The sequence below is a fragment of the Plecotus auritus genome (assembly GCF_963455305.1).
Source record: "Plecotus auritus genome assembly, chromosome: 7".
NCBI classification, from domain to species: Eukaryota; Metazoa; Chordata; class Mammalia; order Chiroptera; family Vespertilionidae; genus Plecotus; species Plecotus auritus.
Genome location: NC_137774.1, coordinates 138,236,854 through 138,261,661, shown reverse-complemented (window position 1 = coordinate 138,261,661; position 24,808 = coordinate 138,236,854). Strand labels below are relative to the sequence as shown.

Sequence of the window (24,808 nt, the reverse complement as noted above, 5' to 3'; positions counted from 1 at the left end):
TCAGTTTGACTGTGATAGTATCACTGTCCTTGTGTTCAAGTAATCCTTATTTTAATTGGCAATGCCACATTCACATAACTTTTACTGCAATTTCTATCTATATAAAAAGAGGTAATATGCAAATTAGCCAGGACGCTGTAACTGTCATGACTGGCTCAGGAGGAGGTTGCGCGCGCAGATGGGTGGGAGGGGACTGCTTGCACTGTGAGGCGAGCCATGCATGGCTCAGCCCCAGAGCAGAGAGGCAGGGGGGCATGCTCAAGCTGTGGCTGCTACCTGGCCCCAGCTCAGGCTTGGGAGTGGAGAGGGTGGGGGCTTGCCCTAGCCATGGCCGCCACCTGGCCCCAGCACACCCGCCTCTGGGTGTGAGCTGCAGAGGAAACACCTTTTCTGACCACTCGTTTGCTAAGCTCCTGGTATACCACTCACAGCCTTCTTGATAACTTGGTTAATAAGAATCCAAGAAGGTGATCTAGGGTTTTTTCACCTCACTCCTGGAGGAAAAAACGAAGGTCTGCTGCTAGAGGGGCTAAGAAATGTCATATCCTGCCCTAGCCGGTTTGGCTCATTGGATAGAGCCTTGGCCTGCGGACCGCAGAGTTCAGGTTCGATTCTGATCAAGGGCATGTACCTAGGTTGCAGGCTCCTCCCTGGCCGGGGCCCAGGTCAGGGCTCATGCAGGCGGCAACCAATTGAAGTGTCCCTCTCATATTGATGTTTCTCTGTCTTTCCCTCTCTCTTCCACGCTCTCTAAAATCAATGGAAAAATGTCCTCAGGTGAGGATAAAAAAAAGAAAGAAAGGTCATCTCCTATGAAAGAGACATCTTGAAAATGCCTAAAGAAAGTTGTCATTTTTTCGTGGTGAAGGGACTGGATTTAGTGTTGATGAAAGCACCTTGGTGGCTGGCAGTGTCAGCAGCAGCAGGGTGATGGGGGTGGTGCCTTCCTCTGATCAGCCTGCAGAGGGGGCCAGACTGTGGCCATTAGTAGGACATCCCCTGAGGGCTCTCTCTTACTTTGCCTAAATTAAACTTTATCATCGTTGTGTATGTATAGGAAAAAATGTGTACATAGTATTTGGTACTGACTGTGGTTCAGGCACCCACTGGGGATCTTGGGATGTACTCCCTAAGATTTTTTTTTTTTTGGGGGGGGGGGGGACTATTGTATATGTGTTCTCTTTTTAAAAGAGAATGAGTTACAAGACACTTAATTGTGATTATCTTTGGGGAGAAGGATTACAGTGGTGCTGAGCAGGGAAAGGAGGCTTTCTTTTCTGTTGTTTCCTATTATTTACAGCTAGTCTTACTAATTACTTGTAAAAATATTAGTAGGCTACCTTGGAAGGGAAATTGTTTATTTTCTTTTTGGTTTAATGTCTATATAATTTAAATTATTTTGAGGTCCCGTGTATTTTGAAAGTTGACCAAGGAAGTGTGACTTGCTCTCTTATTTTGTCCAATTCCCCCATTTCAGAGAGATTGAGAAACATTCCATTGACTTGTGAGCTCTATCTAAATATATATAAATGTATTTTTTTTTTTAAATAAAGGTTTTTATTGATTTTCAGAGAGAGAGGAAAGGAGAAACATCGATGAGAGATCCTGCATGCCCCATTGGGGATTGAGTCCACAACCCCGGGCATGTGCCCTCACCAGGAATTGAACCGGTGACCTCTTGGTTCATGGGTTGACATTCTACCACTGAGGCTCACCGGCCAGGCCCAATGTATTTTTTTTTAACTCACTACCATTATCAACAATCCACCAAAACTACCTTTAAGATTAGTGAGGGAAGTAAACTGCTCTTTTCTTCTTCATACTGCTTTTGACTTAGTGCTTTGCCTAAGCATTGTTGGGCCCTAATAGAGAAATTACGGGTTGAATGGACCAAGGTGCAAACAAGGAAAGTGTTAAATCGTTGTTTTTTGTAATTGCATTTATTGGGGTGCAAAACATAGAAGTTTTAATGTACAACTCAAAAAAAAACAAAAAAAAAAACACATCATCTGCAAATCCCAGGTAGAAGAACCTCTAGGAAATTAAATATCTGGTATGTTTCTAGAGTACTTGGGATTAGAGATAAAGTATTTTGGAAAAATATATATATTTTGATTTTTGATGAATCGACATTTGGCCAAGTTTATTTTTAAAATAGCAAGCAATATGTAGAAATAAAGAAAGTGCTCTATTTTTAGGGTCATAAATACATCACTGGTCATATTTTTATCTATGTAATCTGTTCTTTACCCTGTATTAGATTTTTTACTTCTAGAGTTTATATCTACCCTGTTAACTCACTACGGGCTACATCAGAGTGTTTATTCTGCTTTCAGTTCTCCTTGATTTTGTGCTATGCCTGACTCAGATTAGCAATCCTTTGTAAAACCTCTTGCTGAGGTTTTAGCAAGTGTGTGGAGAAAGAATGGCAAACTTTACCAATAGAAGGATATTGGCTGCTCAATAATATCTCATGTCCTGGCATTTCTTGACAGTCTTTTTTTTTTTTCCATTTTAAAAACTTTTATTTTGAAATAACTTCTAGTTTACAAAAAAAAATGCAAGACTGAATAGTACAAAGAACACTTGTATATCCTTAACTTTTTACTTACTAATTTGTTTTAACATTTGCATTCTCCCTACATATGTACATACGTTTATGAATGTGAATATATTTTTCTATAAGTAGAAATGTTCTCTTACCTAATTACAAGAGCATACTTAGAGAAGTGTCACTCCATTCTGTATTCGTTCTACTCCATTGCTCTGCCTTGTAGATAACCAACTTTGTGTTTTGATTTATCCTTCTGGTGATTTTTAAAAAAATAAAGATTAGCAGGTATGCATGTTTTTAATTTTCCTTTTTCTTATTTAGAATATATTACACTATATATATTCTTTTGTACTTTCTTTTTTAATCCTCACCCAAGGTGTGAGGATATTTTTTCCATTGATTTTTAGAGAGTGGAAGTGGGTAGGGGGAGAGAAACATCAATTGACCTGAGGGTGGGAGTGGGTGGGGTGGGGGTGAAGAGGAGGAGAAGGATGGAACCTGCAACCCACATATGTGCCCTTGACTGGCATCTAACCTGCGGCCCTCCAGTGCGCAGTCTGACACACTAACCACTGAGCCACCATTGCCAGGGCTCTCTTTAAATAGCTGTATAGTACTGTTTTTGTATATGTACCACAGTTTATTCAACTATGCTTTCCAATAATATTTGAGTTATAATCTTTGATGAATAATTTTGTTGTATATGTATTTTTAAATAGTTGGGGTGTATCTTTGGGGAAAATTCCTTGAAGTGGAATTCCTGGGTTGAAGAGTAAGCACATATGTATTTTTGTTAGATATTAAATTTCTCTTTATAGAGGTTGCAATACAGTAAGTACTCCATGTTGTTGATAGGTTCTGCAACCTTAAGTGAAACTATATAACTAAATCAGTTTCACCATAGGTTAATTGATAAAACCAGAGTTAAGTTCCCATGGCATCTAGTCATTGTTAAAACAAAATGACCTTATTCAAGGACCTGCAGTATTTTGTATTTATAACAGTGAAGTATAAGAGTACATTTCCACAGATTTGCCAACTGTTTTGAAATTCATACTTTTGAATTTTTGCCAGTCTCATAAGAAAGAGTAGTATTTTAATGTAGTTTTACTTTTCTTGATAGTCTTTTATTTCTATTTTTTTCTTCTCTATTTTTTCATTAACTTAAGCTGTCAGTCCTCTGACTTCATCACTTCCCTTCCCCAGACACACACAGTCTTGTGCTTTTATTTCCTTACTTTGAAAATTTGGGTGAATATTGGTTGTCTACAGAACTGCTAGCATTTTTACCTGAATACCTGTTTAATTCCTTTCAGTGTTCCTCCTGTTTCATTTTGCAATGCTTTTCTATTTCAGACATCTGAAGCATGGATTGTGACCTGAAGCTAATTAAAAAGACATAATTTCCCCAGAGTGTTAGAATTTTGTTAACCTATTGACATTTGATATGTGATATAGCACCTCAGTAATAGTTAAGACTATTTTGCTAATCCTATATTATAAAAGCCTAGTATGCAAATTGTCCTCTCACCTGGGAGTTTGACCAGGGAGCGGGGCTGACAGCGGCAGGGGGAAGGGAGGCCCCCCTGGCTGGCGGCGGCAGGCAGCCAGGGCAAGGGAGGTGCCCCGACCGGCAGCTAGCAGCTGCTAGGGACCCTACCTGTGCACAAATTTTGTGCACTGAGCCTCTAGTCCAGCCGTGGGCAAACTACGGCCTGCGGGCCGGATCCGGCCCGTTCGGCTGTTCTATCCGGCCCGCGGAGCCAAAAGAACGGAGGATTCTCTTGCTCTCCCCTCCGCTCCTTTACTTTGAATTTATATTAGTTCACACAAACACTCCATCCATGCTTTTGTTCCGGCCCTCCGGTCCAGTTTAAGAACCCATTGTGGCCCTTGAGTCAAAAAGTTTGCCCACCCCTGCTCTAGTCTCTAATAATATTTTTGTAGTTGGAGCCATCATTACAGAGTTTTCTTTTTCTTCTTTCCATAGAACATTCCTGATGTAGATGAAGAAGGCTATAGTATAAAACCAGCAGCAAATCAGAATGATATCCTTTTATCATCTGGATATTTTTAATGGCTTATAAGTAGACAGTCAAAATAATCCTTATATAATAAAGAGGTAATATGCAAATGGTTGTCACACTGTGATGCGTAACGAGTGATCACCAGGAGTGCAGGGCAGCAAGCTACAAGCAGGGGAGAGCTACAGGAGGGCGGGGAAGAGAGCTACATGCAGTGGAGAGGTACAGCAGTGGTGGGTGGGGCGGCCAGCTGAGGCAAGTGGCAGCAAGGGGCCACTAGTCTATTTAATAAACAGTCTTCAAATTTTTAATTATAATAAAATGACTCCATATTCTTCATTTGACATGTTTTTATTAATAAAAGCTGTTATATTTCTGTTAAAGTCTATCTCTTAAAGGTTTTTGTTACTTTTAAAAATATGTAAATATGATTATGCATTAAGACAATTAAAAAACTAAATTTTTTAACTGATACTCACATACCAAAGAGAACCATTTCTACTCATCTAGTGATTCTGATTCTGAAGATGAAGAACCAAAGAAGTATCGGATAGAAATTAAACCTATGCATCCAAATAACTCACATCATACAATGGCTTCGTTGGATGAATTAAAAGTATCTATAGGAAATATAACACTCTCTCCAGCAATATCTGTAAGTAAGAAAATGAGCAAGTTTATACTTATATAGAAGTCTTTTTTTTTTTTTAAATACCTTATCTACCTGCATCTGGTTAATTTTAGGAATAATAAAAAGTAAGACATCATTTAGCAGTATTTATGCATGTTGGATGAGGAAATATTTAATTTATTTTTTTTTCAGCTTTTTTGAGGAATATAGTCTATAATTTTTATATGGTCAAATGAACTGTGAGTTTGGCTTTCTTTTGAAAGTGTATTACAAAGGAAGCAAAAATGTAGAAAATCCAATATTTCTGCCATTTGTTTTATTTTGTAAATACTGCTGTGTATCTCAGGCAGAATTTTGTGAACTAGCAGTATTAATCTTTTCCTCGTCGAATTTTAAAGTTTTTGTCCATGTTTTGTAAACTTTATGTAGAAGGGACTTTTGTAAAAATGAATTTAAAGATTAAATGATCTCTGCATTTTTTTGTCTATCACTATAACATTTGTTTTCTATACTTTTCATAGAAGGAAAGGGAAAGGTAAGAATTTTTTGTTATAATGATTAATTTCTCAGTTCTAAGATACCATAACTTAATAGCTTTTAAGGGAGAAAAAAATTATAATACATCTTTCCATTGATGTCTTACTCTAAATTTTAAAATGTTAAACTATGGGGGGAAAAAGCATGTTTTTTTTAGTATATTTGTAGTTATTCATAATTGTTTTTAATCTGTTCATCTTGATAATAGAGAATAAAAGTTCTCACTATTTCATTTTGTTATTTAATTATATATTTTAAGTAGTCTGTATGCATTTGTTTGGCTAAAAGTTTTTTTCTCTCATTCACTTTTAGAATTTAATTTTAGAACCTTTTTTCCCAACAAAAAGATTTCTGAAGTAAAGTTTTATTCTACCATTACTAGTGAACATTAAGATTAATGACAAGGTTAACATATATATCTGAAGTAGAAACTTGTGAAACCATTCATCATTTTTAAAAATATGTTTTTATTGATTTCAGAGAGGAAAGGAGAGGGAGAGAGAGAGAGAGAGAGAAACATCAATGATGAAAGAGAATCGTTGATTGGCTGCCTCCTGCACGCCCCCCATTTGGGATTGAGCCTGCAACGTAGGCATATGTCCTTGATCAGAATTGAAGCTGGGACCCTTCAGTCTGCAGGCCAACGCTCTATCCACTGAGCCAAACCAGCTAGGGAAACCATTAAAAATATTTATTTTGTCAGAGCATAACTGATTTAAGATATATATGTAAATAAATAAAATAAAAGCCTAGAGAAATATGTATCAAAATGTTAAGCATCTATCGCTGAGTTGTGAGCTCATTGATGATTTTAATTTCCTCTTTTGTGCTCTTCTTTCTTTTATATCTATTAAAAAAGAGTGAGCACATTAATTTCATTCTCATAAAATAATAATCATAAAGTTTTTAATTATTAATATTGGTTGTGAAAAGAAGATAATTGTATTTTTTTTTTTTTTTGCCCAGGTTGCTTATCTAGCTTAAGTATTTCCCCCAAAACAATGTATGTGTTTTAAATTGTATAGGTTTTAAGTATGCTTCAGAAAGGAAGAGACAAATTATTAGAGTTGGGAAATAGGATATTTTAAATTCTAAAATGATTCTTTTTTTTTTTCTTTCCATGTACTACTAGAGACACAGCCCCGTAAGTGCAAGATTTTGTTTTTATCTATTGACTTTAAAAATAAGCACAGCACCATTGTAATGTTTGAACATTGATTTTCAAAATATGTGTTAATTTTTTTAAATTAGCAAGTCATAAGTTGTTTTAGGTATTTAGTAGTCTTAATATTTAAAAATATTTTATTGAATGTTAAAAGTACATGTATAATTTTACTATAAAACAAAAACTACTGAAAGTTTTTCTGTATATCTTTTTATGTAAATACAGTTTACAATTGAGCAGATATACTAAAAACAACTTAAAATTTAGGTTCCCAGTATTAACATTTTATGAAATATTTCATTGCCAAATTAAATTATTTATTTAATGGCACTTGGTTTTTTTCATTTCTGTTTTAGGTGCAGATGAATCGGAATTCGTCTAGTAAGTTTGACATTTTAAGTTGGTTATTTTATTTCTATTAAAATTTATCAGGCAATTTGCTAAGCTTATAACCTTATATATTTAGTTACAGAAATAGTCTTTCCTTATCATGAGCCTTCACAACAGACTAAAAGGATACTTATTTTATAACAGAAGACAATTTATATTATCTCTTTTAGCTTTGAGACATGTCATAAACTTTAATACCTGACTACAATGTGTTTTTTTTGGTTTTTTTTTAAATATATTTTTATTGATATCAGAGAGGAAGGGAGAAAGATGGAGAGATAGAAACATCAAGGATGAGAATCATTGATTGGCTGCCTGCTGCACGTCCCTTACTGGGGGTGGATTGAGCCCGCAACCCGGGCATGTGCCCTTGGCTGGAATCAAACTTGGGACCCTTTAGTCCGCAGGCCAACCCTCTATCCACTGAGCCAAACCGGCTAGGGCAGTGGTCGGCTAACTCATTAGTCAACAGAGCCAAATATCAACAGTACAACGATTGAAATTTCTTTTGAGAGCCAAATGTTTTAAACTTAAACTTCTTCTAATGCCACTTCTTCAAAATAGACTCGCCCAGGCGGTGGTATTTTGTGGAAGAGCCACACTCAAGGGGCCAAAGAGCCGCATGTGGCTCTCGAGCCGCATTTTGCCGACCACGGGGCTAGGGCAACGTTTTTTAGAAATCAGCAAAGCTAGAGAGTAGCTTCTGATTAAAAATGTTAAATTGGCATGGAAACCAAGATGGTGGCATAGGTAAACACCTAAACTGCTGCCTCGCACAACAATTTCAAAACTATAACTAAAAGACAAAACGGACATCATCCAGAACCACAGGAAGGCTGGCTGAGTGGAAATTCTACAACTAGAATGAAAGGGAAAAGCACACTGAGACTCAGAGGAACTGCGGAATGCAGAAGTACCGAGGCGCAAGCGTGGAGAGGGCGGGCAACTGAGTACGCGGCTGGCTTTCTCAAGCGTGAGGGAGACAAGAGCTCCAGACTGCACTGAACTCCAGTTCCGGGTGAGATTCTGGGGACCCAGACTCATTCGGGGAGAAACTGAACTTTCTGGCAGCGGGTGGAACTCGAGGGCGGCTTTCTCTCAGAGGTGCTTGCAGCGATTACCACGGGACACTGAGACACAGGGGCCTATTAGGGCAGGGCTGACGGGAAACCTGCTGTCTGCTCTGCCCTGAGACTCCGCCCCATCCAAGCTGAGCTCAGAGGCTTTTGCAAGTCTTCTCCCATAAGGGTGTCTCCAGCACAGAAGTTCTCCCAGCGTAGACACAGCTGATCCTCAGCCAATTGGCCTAGAGGTCAATTCCTCCCAGTGATACCAACAACAAAGACTTAACTACAACAAGACTGTGCACACAGCCCACAAAGGGGTGCACCAAGAGTGTCCACTTCAGGTAACTGGGGAGGCTGAGCCACTGGGCCCTATAGGACACCTAGCACACAAAGCCACTCTATCAACTCAGGGAAGCAACCAAAATGCAGAGACAAAGAAACAGGTCACAAATGAAAGAAATGGAGGAAAGCAAACTACTGGACATAGAGTTCAAAACCACATTTATAAGGTTTTTCAAGAATTTTCTAGAAAAGGCCGATAAATTTAGCAAGACCCTCAAGGATATGAAAAGGACCAACTAGAAATTAAGCATACACTGACTGAAATAAAAAAATATTATACAGAGATCTAACAGCAGACTAGAAGATTGCAAGAATCAAGTCAAAGATTTGAAATACAAAGAAGCAAAAACCACTCAACCAGAAAAGCAAAAAGAAAAAAGAATCCAAAAATATGAAGATAGTGTAAGGAGCCTCTGGGACAACTTCAAGCATACCAACATCAGAATTATGGGGGTGCCAGAAGAAGAGAGAGAGCAAGATACTGAAAACCTATTTGAAGAAATAATGACCAAAAACTTCCCCCACCTGGTGAAAGAAATAGACTTACAAGTCCAGGAAGCGCAGAGAACCCCAAACAAAAGGAATCCAAAGAGGACCACACCAAGACACATCATAATTAAAATGCCAAGAGCAAAAGACAGAGAATATTAAAAGCAGCAAGAGAAAAACAGTTAGTTACCTACAAGGGAGCACCCATATGATTGTCAGCTGATTTCTCAACAGAATTGCAGGCCAGACGGGAGTGGCAAGAAATATTCAAAGTGATGAAAAGCAAGAACCTACAACCAAGATTACTCTACCCAGCAAAGCTATCATTCAGAATTGAAAGGCAGATAAAGAGCTTCACAGATAAGAAAAAGCTAAATGAGTTCACCACCACCAAACGAGTATTATATGAAATGCTGAAAGGTATTCTTTAAGAAGAGGAAGAAGAAGAAAAAGATAAAGATAAAAATTATGAACAACTAATACATATCTATCAACAAGTGAATCTAAAAATCAAGTGAATAAAAAAACCTGATGGATGAACAAAATAAACTGGTGAATATAATAGAATCAGTGGCATAGAAAGGGAGTGGACTGACAATTCTCGGGGGGAAAGGGGTATGGGGGTGTGCAGGAAGAGACTGGACAAAAATCGTACACCTATGGATGAGGACAGTGGGTGGGGGGGTAAGGGCAGAGGGTGGGGTGGGAACCGGGTGGAGGGGAGCTATGGGGGGGAAAAAAGGAACAATTGTAATAATCTGAACAATAAAGATTTATTAAATTAAAAAAATAATAAAAAAATAAAAATGTTAAACTGTTTAATTGGTATAACTCTGCCTCATGAGCTGGAAAGCCTTTATAAGATGAGTAATCTGTAGTTTTACCTGTTTTTAAGTCAGATCACAATTGCAATTTCAATTACATGGTTTTTAGGATAGCACTTTAATTATATTAAAAACATTTTGGGGGTGTTAATACCTTGTGCAGAATCATGCATAAAAATAAGGGTGTAGGGAAGAGTTTAGGCAGCACAATCAAAAGCTATGCAATTTTGTAAACACAATGCTTAGTAAGTACTTCAGCATCAATCCTAATAAAAATTCTAGCTCAATTAAAAATACCCACTAAATTTATAATAAATACTAAACAGAAAGTAGGATTTTATTTTAGAAAAAGAAATGGTGAGTAGTAGCTTGATGATAGGGGATTTGAAGAAAATGAGGATAAAAGGGGACTATCAACTTACAAAGATGAAGTCAGTTTGCAAAAAGATGGAGAATAACAGCACAATAAGCACTTTGAGGCAAACAAACTCTAAACTGAGCCAAATGGGAGAAGGTTGCGTGAATGGCCATCATGTACAGTAAGGTGTTCCTCATAGTTGGTTGCCGTTACCCATGTTGCTGTATTTTGTAATCTGCTATTGTTTAAGGGTGCAAAACATTGAAGGTGCACTGAAGGTTTCTTAGGAACCAACACGACTTTTGCATTACTGATGCCTTTCCTCTATGTATTAGTTCCTTATGAAATGATTCATGTTACAAAGGTAGCAAAATAGACTGTCTTACAGAGATTTTTGCTCTAGGTTGTTATACAAATTTTAGTTTATAAAAATAGAATGTTTTTCAAAAGTTGGGAACTACTTTTGGCCAATAAAATAATCACTAATGATATTCTTAGAATTTGAAAAATGCTTTCATGATCCATCAATTAAAATTCTTGAGTGATATTTACATAAGTATTTAAATACTTGTTCTAATTTATAAAGATGCAGGCCATATTTTTCTTTTCAAAAGCCATTTTATTTTAATAATTACAAGAAGTTGATTTGACTTGTCATTTTTCATGAGATATTAGAAAAAAATATTTAGCAGAAGCTCTAAATCTTATTATTTTAATATTCTTTACAATAGAAAACTTGTTAAAAGTTTATTTTTTCTTTCTATAATTGTTTATATTTGTTACTAATTCAAGAATTTTTAAATTGTTTATAATAATGAGATAATTTTTAATTAGGTGAAGAGTTAACAAAATCGAAACCATCTGCTTCATCCAATGAGTAAGTCCCATGTTTAAATTTTTAAAAAAATCTTTATTTTCTTAGAGCAATTTTAGGTTCACAGCAAAATTGAATTAAAGGTACAGAGTTTTTGCATATACTCTGCCCCCACATACGCTCAGCTTCCCCCATCAAATTATATTTGTTATAATTAATGAACCTACATTGACACATTATTATTATCCAAAGTCCATGGTTTACACTAAAGTTTACTCTTGGTGTTATACATCCTGTGAGTTTTGACAAATGGATAATAATATGTCTACCATTGTAGTATTCAGAATAGTATGACTGCCCTAAAAGTCCTATTTCCTCCACCTTTTTATTCTTTCCTTCCCACTACCTTTGTCCTGTTTTCTAGACTTTTATTATTTCTGCAGTTTCAATTCCAGTAGAGTATTGTGAATTCCCCTGTTTCTTAAGCTGTCAGATGCATGTGGAGTTTTTCATTGTTTTAATTATTTCTCACTTGACAGTAATTTTTTATAATAATGTAAAAAATCCATTCAACTGTATTTGGCCTTGATGGCCTTATTGCTTCTAAATAATTGATAGTATTCCAAGTTCATACATATCTGTATTTCAACTAGTTATGCTCATGAAAAATTTCTTACTTTTTCCCTTCAATTTTGGCTGTGACCTTGTAAAACAGACTGTATACTGCATGAGCTTCAAAGTAAGGAAGTGTCTCAAGTTGAAAAAGAGAGGCTAGAAGGAATGTTGCCAGCTGTTAAAAAGAAAAAATAATTTAACCCAATGTGGCATGGGTCTTTTTTCACTTCTGTATCTATAAATAAGAATACTTTCTTTTAATGTTTTTTTGCATGAGTAAAAGTTAAATAATAAATGGATAGTTTAAAATTATTTTATACTTTTCAAGCTAAGCACTAGTTTTATAAGTGTTTTAATACCTATTTTTAGGAATCATATGCAATTGTAATTCTAGGCTTCATCATGCAAGATGTAGTATGTCCATGTAGGTGCATGTTGAGAACAAGATATGTGGCTATAGATCACTGTAATGTTTTTATTATATAGTGGGCCTGTTTTCTAAGATTTTTAAAAAATATTTAAGAAAATAATGGCAGTTTGATACATTAAAATGTTGTTTTATGGAGATTATTCTTTTTTTACACTTTACATACAATTTTAATGTCAAGCATACCTCAATAAAGCTGGAAAAAAATTAAAAAGGAGGTAGTGGCTAAGGTGGGCTGCTTCAAGACTAGAGGCTATCCTATATAATAAAAGGCTAATATGCAAATCAACTGAATGGCGGAACAACCGGTCACTATGATGCGCACTGACCTCCGGGGGCAGATGCTCAATGTAGCAGCTTCCCCCTTGTGGTCAGTGCGCTCCCACAGGGGGAGCACCACTCAGCCAGAAGCCGGGCTCACAGCTGGCGAGCGCAGTGGGGAATGGGTCTAAGCCATCAGTTGGATATCCCCCTAGGGCTCCCAGACTGTGAGAGGGTGCAGGCTGGGCTGAGGGATTCCTGCTCCCCTCTCCCCCACCCCGAGTGCACGAATTTCGTGCACCAGGCTTCTAATATTTATATAAAAGTTTGTATTAAAGAGCCAGGTGTTGAATCCAGAGAGTAACCAGTACAGTGCATTGATTCCAAGAGGTCAGTGGAAGAAAACTTTGGTTATGCAGCACATAGTTTTTTGAAACTAGAATGTTGATTCCCTTGATGATTTTGTCCATTGTTTTGGTTATGTCTCAAAAAGGCAGGCCTGCCCCAGATATTTCACCAGGCTGCTTTAGTGTCCCAGGCAGTGGCTTGTCCAGGGAGAAACCCTGCCCTTGCATGATCTACTGCAGTGATAAGATCTTGGAAGTTTATATCAAGTGTTGGGCTTACTTATGTACATGAGAAATAATTTTTAAAAATACCCTTTCCTCTTTTTCTTTGAAAATAAGTATGATCTTATAAAATTTCTGATTTCATATCACTTAAGACCTGACATTGTTATAGAATTAAGTAGCTGTGTGTCCTTAAGCAACTTATTTAGAGACTTAATGCTGCTTTTTTCATTTGTAAAGCTGAAATCATTATTTCCATTCGGACAGCCCCTAAGATTGTTAAGAGTATAACAAGGTGCGATTGGTGGGGATTAATCTTATATCTCTTCCTATCGTCTTCACACAATGTTACTGTAGATCCTGCATATAGTGGTTAACAAATTGGTTTATTACATTTTTAAAGTTTCTTCACATATTCCAGTGGCAGAACATTCAACTTTTTAATCATATATATTGAACTATTATAATTCTGCAAAATGATATTGACTAAATTTTATATTAATAAAATATTCCTTTATTAAAATATTTTTAAAATATTATGGTAGGAAAGGAACCAGTGATTTACTTGCTTGGGATCCCCTGTTTGGTGGACTTTCTCTTGATTCATCTTCAGCTTCACTAACTTCATCAACATCAGGTAAATATATATACATACATATATATTTTAAACTGAGGAATTCAGTAATTTTTCTAATTGATTTATTCATTACTTATCGTTATACTTAATGATCAAAAATGTTTTAACTTATCCTCAGATCATATTGCCAGATAAAAGTGATTTTATACTGTTTTTTTTTTTTTTTTTTTTAACTTGGCTTAAAGGGCCTATGGTTTAAACCATAAAAATTTAACATGTTAGTGGGGAAAAAAACCTGTTGTTTATTTGTAGGCATCAAATAATCTTATTGTTTATAGATAAAATTCAACTGTATAGATATGCATTAATGTAGACCAGTGCTTTCTTGATAGACATTTACATTGCATCTAATTTTCTAATATTATGAACATTTATCAATATAACAAGTTTTGTGCACATGTCTCATAATATCCTTATAATAATTTTTCAATATAAGAATTATGAGTTACAAGGTATGCTCATTGCTACTTATTGCCAAACTGCTTTCCAGAAAGGTTTTAGCACTTCCCAAGCAATTCCCAAGTCTGAAAGGACTTGATGAATGCTTTTTAATTGTTTTGGCAATAATATGTTAAGTTTCTCTTTCCTTCAAAATATAAAATCCCATTTGCCAACACTCAAAGCAGGCATCAAAAAAACGCATCCTATGTAATAAAAGCTTAATATGCTAAGTGTCCAGTCATCCATTCAACCAGTCAAAGCACAATATGCTAATGCTATGATAAGGCTGCTCAACCGCTTGCTATGATGTGTACTGACCACCAGGGGGCAGACAGTTGACCAGTCGCTATGACGTGCACTGACCACCAGGGGGGCAGATGTTCCCACTGGTAGCTTAGCTTGCTGCTGGGGTCTGGCCAATCGGGACAGAGTGAGACAGCTGGACACGCCCTGGAGCCCTCCTGCGATTCCTCCCTAGCTGGCCAACCTCCTGCATCCCTCCCTGGCCCCGATTGTGCACTGGTGGGGTCCCTCAGCCTGGCCTGTGCCATCTCGCAATCCGGGACCCCTCGGGATTTTGGAGAGCCGGTTTTGGGCCAATCCCACAGGCCAGGCTGAGGGACCCCACTGGTGCACGGATTCATGCACCGGGCTTCTAGTGTTTAATAAAATCACTTCTTGTTCAAAGCAAGGAAATAAAATTTCTCTAAGTTGCTCTTCAACCTTCTCTGGGATTTTAGAAATGCCATACATGTAGTATTGGGGGGTAAGGGAGTGCTGGAACGGTGGGAAAGAACTTGAATCAATTGAGATTCTGCTATATCACTCTGCTAGGAGTTACATATGTGTTATTTACTTTCACTTCATTAACTGCTGCATGAAGTTGTTTTATTGTCCCCATTTTATGATATCAGGAACTTCTCTAAGATTATATAACTAGGCAACTTCTCTAGATGTTGGCTTACAAATTCTAAAATCTTTTGCACTCTGGCATTATTAACAAAACAATAAGCCTTGTTGAAACATTTTACTATTAATATTAAAACATTTTACTATTAACAATAAAACAAACACTAGTATTTAAAATTAGACTGTTTAGAAACGAATATTTATTTATTTAAAAAACATTTTTGTTGATTTCAGAGAGGGAAAGATAGAAACATAAGTGATGAGAATCATTGATCAGCTGACTCCTGCATGCCCCCTACTGGGGATCAAGCCCACAACCGCAACCGGGCATGTGCCCTGACTGGAACTCTTGGTTCTTGGGTCGATGTTGGCTTAACTACTGAGCCAGACAGGCCAGGCTAGAGACTAATATTTTAAAACAAATTTTTAAAATTTGTGTTTTAGGCAACCTGAACCTGAAACGATTTGGAATTTGAAGGGAAAGTGATCTGTACCTAATTTTTGTAAAACAGCAAGAGATAGTCAATAGATAGTTGAACATACTCTGAAGTGTCATTATATCCTTTCTGAATGGGCATTTGTTACTAATTAGTTTTCTAAAAATAACCTTACTAATAGGTTGTATAAGGAAACTAAAATCATACAGGAAAAACAGAAGCTGTCGTTAGGACTTCCTTTTGGTTAGTGATAATGTCAAAATGGTGTTTTGTATTTAGAATGAAGAGGGTCCTAAGCAGTGTTTTTTAATTTTATAAATATTCTTTCATAAATTATTTTTTCAAATCTTTAATAAAAATCTTCACATTGATATCCCAGAGGCTTTAGTTATGTATGTAATCTGCTCTTTGTTTCTCATTATTTTCTTTAGCACAGTCTCTTCATTTTCAAAAAGCTCTTTTCCTCTTGCTACCTGTCTAAAGAATGTTTTGCCCATATAACTTTCAATTTCAGGTAAAAAAAAAAAGTATCATTTGGTATTTAGTAGCTAGGATATGATAAAGCATTTATTAACCTTCGATTAGTTTTAAAATTAACTTTGGTATGTATTTTTAACCTTCCTATATAGTCTGAAAAATAGTGTCATAAATTTTTTGCCCTTCAAAGAATATTAGTGATATTGATATTGATAGAGATCATTATTGTTTCACAGTAATTGATAGCACCACCAGAGAGCACATATAGGTTTCCTTTTGCTTCATGGTCACAAAGTCAGTGGATTTCCTTTATTGATGAAGTTGTTACAAGTTCATCTCTCCAGTGTAGCTCAGACAGCATTCCAGAGATTGCATTGGAAAGCTGAACATCCTTTTGGGTTTCCTGATGCTTTGGATGAGAGATCTTCCAATACCCGCATCTCTGCGGATCAAAGTGGCCTTTGCCATAATGTCACATGTCCTCAAAAATTACTGACAGAAGAGGCTGACAGTGTTGCTGATTTTTCTTTTGCATCTTCATCATTGCTTCTCGAGTCTAGTATCTTTCTTTATTCAGGTAAAGAATGGTATGGGAGCCGAAACCGGTTTGGCTCAGTGGATGGAGCGTCGGCCTGCGGACTTTAGGGTCCCGGGTTCGATTCCGGTCAAGGGCATGTACCTTGGTTGCGGGCACATCCCCAGTGGGAGGTGTGCAGGAGGCAGCTGATCGATGTTTCTCTCTCATCGATGTTTCTAGCTCTCTATCCCTCTCCCTTCCTCTCTGTAAAAATATCAATAAAATATATTAAAAAAAAAATGGTATGGGAAACATGCCTTGTCTATTCTCTTTAGGCATTATCAGAGGGTAAATTAGCTCCTATCTGCTGTTTCTACCCTTCTATTCTTTACAGGCCACTTCTTACTTCTTCATATACTGTATCTAATGGGTATTTCTTGGAAGTGAGCTTCACCATCAACATCACCACTACTACCAAAAATCCACAATTAAGACATGTAAGCTTGTAAACAATTGCAGTACTCTCCTTCAAAGGCTTTTGGAAGCAGTACATAATTGGCATATGCAGGTAGATTCATATATAATGTATAAATTTATTATTAATTTATAATTAATAGATTCATTTATAAACAGTTGTGTTAGTTTTATTGGCTTTCCTCAAACAGCAATTTCTGATTATTTGAAGAAGCTGAACTTAACACTTTTACTAGGCTTAGTTTTGAGTCCGTCTGAATGCCATTTGGAGAAGCAAATCATTGACTAATCATTTGGAGAAGCAAATGATTAGTCAATAATGAAGTTTCAGATGTAAATGTCTCTTATTTTAGGCTCTCTCACAAGTTTGAAATAACTTGAGTATTGGCCAGTGCTGGTTTCATTAATAATGAACATGTCTTTAAAGCAAATGTGTCATAGCACAGGGAAAAGATATGGTCTCAGGTTAGTGCACATTTCTCCCAGTGTATAGCTTAAAGTAGGAGTGCAGCATGAAAGAAATGCTGCTGACTGGAAACAGGCAGCAGCCTTAGAAACTAAACTTGATTTCTTACCAGCCTTCTACTGTTTCTCTTCAAGCAACCTAAAAGATGCCTGTATATGTTATCGCTTCACATGATAGGATTAGATAGCCCCATCGCATTTACTTTGTCCTGTGTCACCTACCTTTTTTCTTTAGGTTGCTTCCTGCCACCTCTATGTTCTTCCTTCTCATGCCTCCATTCCTCCATTGCTGACCAAGGGCCCTCAGCTTTACCTGTTGTTTCCCCATGCATATCCTTAGACCATTTCACATATTTTTAACTTTACACATCTGTAAACTTATAAAACCTACTAAAATATATTTCTTCCCATCCATATTATATTCTTCAGTTTCTGAATTATGTTACTTTTGATGGATGTATACTTGAATTCCATTCATTAATTTCTACTATGATGAGTTATTTTTAATTAGGAATAATGAGGTTAGTATTTGATTTATAAAATTGCAAAATTTGCAACTGGTGTTGAAAAACAGTGAACATTACATTTACATAGGATTTAGGGAAAGTTAGATTATTTTCAATACTTAACAAAAATGAATTAGAACTTTTTAGGGAAGTTTTTATTTTATTATTTTTAAATATATTTTTATTGATTTTAGAGAGGAAGGGAGAGGGAGAGAAAGATAGAAACATCAGTGATGGGAGAAAATCATTGATCAGCTGCCTCCTGCACACCCCCTACTGGAGATCGAACCTGCAACCCGGGCATGTGCCCTTGACAGGAATTGAACTCAGGACCCTTCAGTCCATTGAGCCAAACTGGCTAGGGAGATTTTAAAAATAAAGATAATTTTAATACTTTTATATTAAAAATATTAAAATGTGGTTCAATTTAAAAGTCAAATTACAGTTTTAAAGGTAAGTGTTTGATTTAGAGTTCATGTTCCTATTTTGAAGGTGTTTTAAAGGCTTGGTCTTTCATTACTATCTGTAAAGTAGGTGTATGGGCAATAAACTAAAGACCTTAGGCCTTAAATTGTTTATTTACATCAGCTATTATATGTATAAATAATTGAAACAGGAATATAACTTATGTGTGTCAGTTTTCTTGAAAATTTAATGATTTTTTTCCAGGAATAATATTGGTAGCTTCAAAAAGAGTGTATTTCATTGATAGGCTCTCAGTATTTCACCAAATATCTTTTTTTTTTTTTAAACTCCTGAAAAATGAACTTTGAATCCTAACAGTTCTCTATAATAGAATGTCTTTATGTCAGGATTGCTACATACTAATAACTTTCTTCAAATTTTCTTTTCCCCCCACCAGCCAGGCCCACAACTCCTCTTTCTGTAGGCACCATTGTCCCACCTCCAAGGCCTGCTTCCAGACCAAAGCTTACTTCAGGCAAACTCAGTGGGATTAATGAAATAGTATGTACTCAGGTGTTTCTCTTTTTTAAAAAACTATAACTGTTTTGATTTAAGATGCAAATGATATCTTTCTTTATGTCCCCTTTACAGTTAAATGCTTGGAATTTTCTACTGGAGTTTTCAAAGTATAGAAGGGTTTTCCCAAACAATAGTTCCTTCATTCCTCCATCTTACCTCATTATCATACTTGTGGATCAAGACATTAAGACAAAAAAACTTTCTGAGAAAGTTGGCACATTATAAAAATACTATTCAGTACCCATTGTTTCACAGCCGAGAAGCTGTTTTTATAGAATTCTCCTTGGTTCTTAGACCTTAGAAGTATATTGCCAAGAAAGTCCTGGAGGGCATCTAGTTCAGCTTTCTTTATTTTGTATAAAAGGATACTAATTCACATCACTCAGTTGACTTCTTCATATTAAATACATACTGCTGTAAAAGAAGAAAAGGAAAAAAAAGCATTGGTTGTCAGATAGTGAAAGAAATTTTATGGGGTTTAGTCAGAGTGAGGCTCTCCCAAATCAGTCTTTTTGCCTCTGATCTAATTGCCAGAATTAAATTTCTGAACGTTAAGCTTAATCTTTTTCTCCTGATACACATATCCAGTGTTTCATGTGATTGAATATTTTAGCTGCATGTACAAGGCTTTTGATGAACTGCCTGCATTACCAGACGAACTGTCCAACTTTCTCTTCTTTGCAGCCTAGGTTCCAGCCACTTGAAACTTTCCACTGTTCCCCAAATACATCATGCTCTTTTATACATCCATGTCTTATTATGCCACCTATATCTGAAATGCACCTCAGTTTTCTTTTAGATCCTGTTAAATATCACCACGTAGATAAAGCCTTCTTTGATCATTACTTCTCCCCTGGTGGATTTAATCATTCTCTTTCTTATACTCATATTTTGCTTATGTTTCTCTTAGTGCACAAATCACATTGTATTTCTCTCCCTCCCCCTCATGAGCCATACTTTCTTTGTGTGTGCCCCCATTACTGGACTATGCCATAATCAGTTTCATATCCTTAATACTTTGCATAATGCCTGGCCTATTACAAAATATTCCATGACTAAATGAAAAGGCTTGCGCACCAAGTGTTGAAGTGGTGACATCTTTCTTTTACAACCTTATTCCCAATGAACAGACTTAGTGGAAGTGAAATGAAGGACTAAATACCAGCTGCTAAGGAGATGGTTATTAATTAATACAAAAATTGTTACATCTCAATAACATGGATGTTTTTCTGATTACAAAAGCAATGCCTGATAATGTTGTAAAATTTGGAAAATAGAGAAAACACAAAGAACAAAAAATTCCTTCTATATTTACCACTCAAAAGAGTAACTGCTATTAACATTTATATATACGTATATATGCTTTCATAATTTTTTGAATGTATAGGTACTTATTTATTCAGAGGTAGTAAAATATAGTTGTTAAAAGCACATCTTTATCAGCCATTAATTACCTGAGCAACATTAGGTAGGTTATTTATTTGGAATCTCAGTTTCGTTATTGGTAAAATGGGTATAATGATAATAGGTTGTTGTGATACTATATGTAAAACATTGAGAACATTGTCAGGTGCAAATAATTGCTCAAAAAGTTATGAGTAGTATGTGTATATTTTTTGTTCTTAACTTGAAAATATTTTGGGAATTATGTATCATGAATTATATAGAATTAAAGTGGTAGAATTCTTTGTTAAATAACCTTAATGTTGTTAAGTCAATTAAATAAGTAAAAGTGAGACTTTTATAGTAGTTGAATCCTTCACATCGCCCTTTACTCTCTGCCCGGCCTTGAGAGCTTTCTAGAAATCACTCTCTAAGGGACCCAGGGAGCACCATTTGAACTGGCTACATACCATAAATGCTCTGTCTTATACACTACTGCCAGCAGTACATTTCCAAAACAATTTTAGAAATTTGACATTTAGTTCATTTCCAAGTTTCCATGATAAACAGTGTCTTAAAGAATAGCCTTATGTTTACTTCTTTGCAGACATTATTTCATTAAAGATTTAAAAAGTGAAATCCATGAAGTAAATAGAATGCACATTTTTAAGACTTTTGATTTGTTGCTGTATTGCCCATTTGAAAGGTTATGCTGATTTGAATTCTCTCCAGTTGTACATTAGAGTGCCTATTATCTTGCATGCTTGTATGTGCACTTTTGTCAGAAGGTAGTCTATAACTACACCTTCCCCACGCCCCTTCAAGAGAGCCCCTCATTGATCTAGAGTAGTGGTTCTCAAAGTGTGGTCCCAAGACCTGCAGCAGCATTAGCATCTCTTGGGAACTTGGTAGAAATTCACTTTCTCTGGCTTCACCCCACACAAATCAGAAATTCTGGGGAGTGGCCTGGTAATTGTGTTTTCATAAGCTCTCCAAGTGATTCTAATGCATGCTAATGTTTGAGAAGCAGTGCTGTCCAATAAAAATACAGTGCAAGCATATATAATTTCAAATGTTCCAGTAGCCACATAAATAAGTAAAAATATTAAAATATGTTTTTATTTCATATAAAAATATCAATTTAACATGTAATCAATATGAAATTATTGAGTGGTTACATTCTTTTTGTGAGTGTACTAAGTCTTCAAATCCTATTATGTATTTTATAGTTGCAACTCATCTCAAATTTGGACTTGCCAAATTTAAGTGCTAAACAGTGATGCTCTAAAACAAGCAAAAACCACTTGAGCTGTTTTTGTCTCTTCTTAAAAACTTATAGTAAAAGGCACATTCTAAATTATAGAATTGCAGCCACATTATAGAGGCCATGTTGCCACAGGAGAATTGTCCCTCACAGTAGTTGATTTTCAAGACTTTCCTAAGCTTGTTAGTTTCACATCAACTGTTGAATCTAATATTTTATTTGGCCTCATATCTTGCAGTACCCCAATCTGTATACATAATACTAAGAGTTTAAAAATAGTTAAGTGGAGGTTTACTAATTGTAAAACACTGGGCAGTACTTTCTAATTTTTATGAAAGTTATATCTGTAAATTTATATTCATGAAATGAAGAGTTGACTAATTTTAGTGTATGAATGTTTACAGGGTTTGTTTATTTTTCTTTTACCTTTTTATTTTTTATTTAATAATAATGTTTTATTTTTTCTATTAGAGTTGAGGTACAGTATAGTTTCAGGTGCACAACCCAGTGATTGGACATTATATAACGTACAAAGTGATCATCCCGATAAATCAAGTACCATCTAACACCATACATGTAGTCAATTATAATATTATTGACTATATTTCCTGTGCTATACTTTACAACCCCATGACTATTCTGTACCTGTTAATTTGTACTTTTTAAAAAAATTCTGATTGTTGATAGTATTACATATGTCTCCATTGTCCTCTCTAAGCCTGCCCCCCTGCCTTTTGTTTTTCAAGTCCTTCAAATAACTGAGGACAGGAACAGTGTCTTGTTCACTGCTTCATATCTAGTAACTAATCCATGGCCTGATACATAGTAGGCACTAAATAAATATTGTATTTGCTTAATTCTTTTATAAACAGGAAAAGGTTATTTTTAAGTAAGCTAAATATGCCTTATTTTAAAAAGGTGAAACACCTCAGGAAGTATTGCTAACGTATTATTGGAACAATTAGGAATTTGGGAGGGAAAAATTCACTTACCATGGTAAAAGATAAATGAATTAGAACAATGTTTTTTATATTTGTTTTTATGTTAAACTAGAAAAGTGGGAAGACAGTAAAATTAAGATTTTTTCTCAAACCTCTGTATGGTGGTAACTTTCTCAATGAGGAAGCATTAAAACGAATTATAAAGGAAAACGCGGAGATTTATAAACACCAAAAATAAAGGGCAAACAATATTTAAGGAGAAATTTTTTAAATTTTTATTTTTTAGTAACAACTTTATTTTACATACTATACATTTCACTCATTTAAAGTGTACAATTCGATGTTTTTAGTATATTTTTTCAATTTTATTCAGACACGTAAATTTCCAGTTTTAGAACATTTTCATCACCTGAAAAACAGCCCGGCCAGTGTGGTTCAATGGTTGAGCTTTGACCTATGAACCAGGAGGTCGTGGTTTTTGTTTTTTTTAAAATTTCTTTATTGATTAAGGTATTACATATGTGTCCTTATCCCCCCCACACAGGGGGGTGAGGGCATGAGTGAGTAAGAGGGAGAAATATTTGCAGCAAATAAAGTAAAGGGTTAGTGAAAGCTCAGGTAATACTAAGTCCTCCCAAAACTAAAGCAGACAGTGCTAATATATACAATGCATAAAAGGGGAAATGCCAATTTTTTTTAATCTATCAAATTGGCTTAAAGTTAAATTATTTTCTCCTTCTCCTAAGGCCCATCCATTCATTGTTGACAAGGGTGCAGGGGAATATTTTCTTGTATTTATAAAGCAGTAAAGTCAGTAAATCTTTTGGGAAGCAGTTTGGCAGTAAGTGTGGAAAGCCTTCGTACTGTTTAAATTAATCATTTGACTTCTGAGATTGTATCTTAAGCATACTTTTTGAAATACAGAAAATGCTTTATGTACAAAGTTTCTCTTGACAGCATTATTTTAATTTTTTTTAAATATATTTTATTGATATTTTACAGAGAGGAAGGGAGAGGGATAGAGAGCTAGAAACATTGATGAGAGAGAAACATCGATCAGCTGCCTCCTGCACACCTCCCACTGGGGATGTGCCCGCAACCAAGGTACATGCCCTTGACCGGAATCGAACCCAGGACCCTTCAGTCCGCAGGCCAACGCTCTATCCACTAAGCCAAACCGGTTTCGGCGACAGCATTATTTTAAAATAACCTTTTCAGCTTTTAATACAGCCTCAAAAATTATTTGATCTATGCATCTCTAATTTTGAGTTATAAGAAATTCACATTATAAATTTGGTTTAAGTATATTAAGATGAAATATACCTGATACCTAATAATCTTTTTCTGATAATGGAGGAATTGTCTTACCATTTTGATAAATAACTCTTTGTTTTTAAGCCCAGGCCATTCAGCCCACCTGTAACTTCCAATACCAGCCCACCTCCTGCTGCTCCTTTAGCCCGGGCAGAAAGTTCTTCCTCTATCTCATCTTCTGCTTCATTGAGTGCTGCCAATACTCCCACAGTAGGTAAGGGATTATCATGGATTACATGTGAGAGCTGGCATCCAAAGTATGATCAGGCTGAGGGTTTGTTGTTGTTGGTTTAATGGGCAGGTGATGACTTTAACATTAGAAATTTGGGTTTCCTAGAAACACACCTGGCATTATCAAACTAGTTACATTTTTCTTTTCTTATTCATAGTTTATTATCTAAATAGAATTTTAACCATGGTTAACACTGTTAATGCATCAAATTTACCTAAAACGAATACAAAATAACACTGAATATAAACTGTAATTGAAAAAAAATGCATCAAATTTATAAACGAACCAATATAAATACTGTTGTTGATGGCAAAATATAATGTAGCCCTTTCTACCGTAACTGATACTTGCATTCTTACAGAAGTTTGTATTTTAAAAACAATCGATTCAATGAAAAAAAAAAAAAAAGTGGGGAGGGGGAGTTTATGTTTGCAATGAATAATTTTTTTTCTATAAGAATTTAAATTACGAAGATTTAAAAGTAGGTATTAGGGCATAGCCATACAAACCTAAACCTCACTGAACAAATTCAGTAGTACATTTAAATGTTGCTCAAGAGTGATTTGTTATACCTTCATCCAATTTTTCCTGCAAATTCTTATTCCCTTTCTCACCTACTGTTAGTACAGTAAACAAAGCACAAAGCCACTTAAACAAAGGAGCTGTGTTTTGGGAGTAACAACTTCTCATCAAGGTTATAACTGTCCCCATTGCTGCTGCTTCTAAGTAATAATTTATCCTCGATAATGTACATCACTGA

General features: G+C 35.7%; 1 protein-coding gene across 2 annotated transcripts in view; it reads left to right on the top strand.

Annotated features, from left to right (window-relative positions):
• The window catches only part of FCHO2 (FCH and mu domain containing endocytic adaptor 2), a 132,659-nt gene that overhangs the window by 83,990 nt on the left and 23,861 nt on the right, over positions 1-24,808 (top strand). For both annotated transcript variants that reach the window (XM_080679453.1, XM_080679452.1), the window contains exons 12-19: positions 4,545-4,602; positions 5,058-5,233; positions 6,879-6,890; positions 7,268-7,292; positions 11,216-11,258; positions 13,613-13,704; positions 18,793-18,896; positions 23,901-24,030. In XM_080679453.1, the coding sequence (XP_080535579.1) occupies positions 4,545-4,602; positions 5,058-5,233; positions 6,879-6,890; positions 7,268-7,292; positions 11,216-11,258; positions 13,613-13,704; positions 18,793-18,896; positions 23,901-24,030 (640 nt within the window). The remainder of the gene's footprint in view (positions 1-4,544; positions 4,603-5,057; positions 5,234-6,878; positions 6,891-7,267; positions 7,293-11,215; positions 11,259-13,612; positions 13,705-18,792; positions 18,897-23,900; positions 24,031-24,808) is intronic.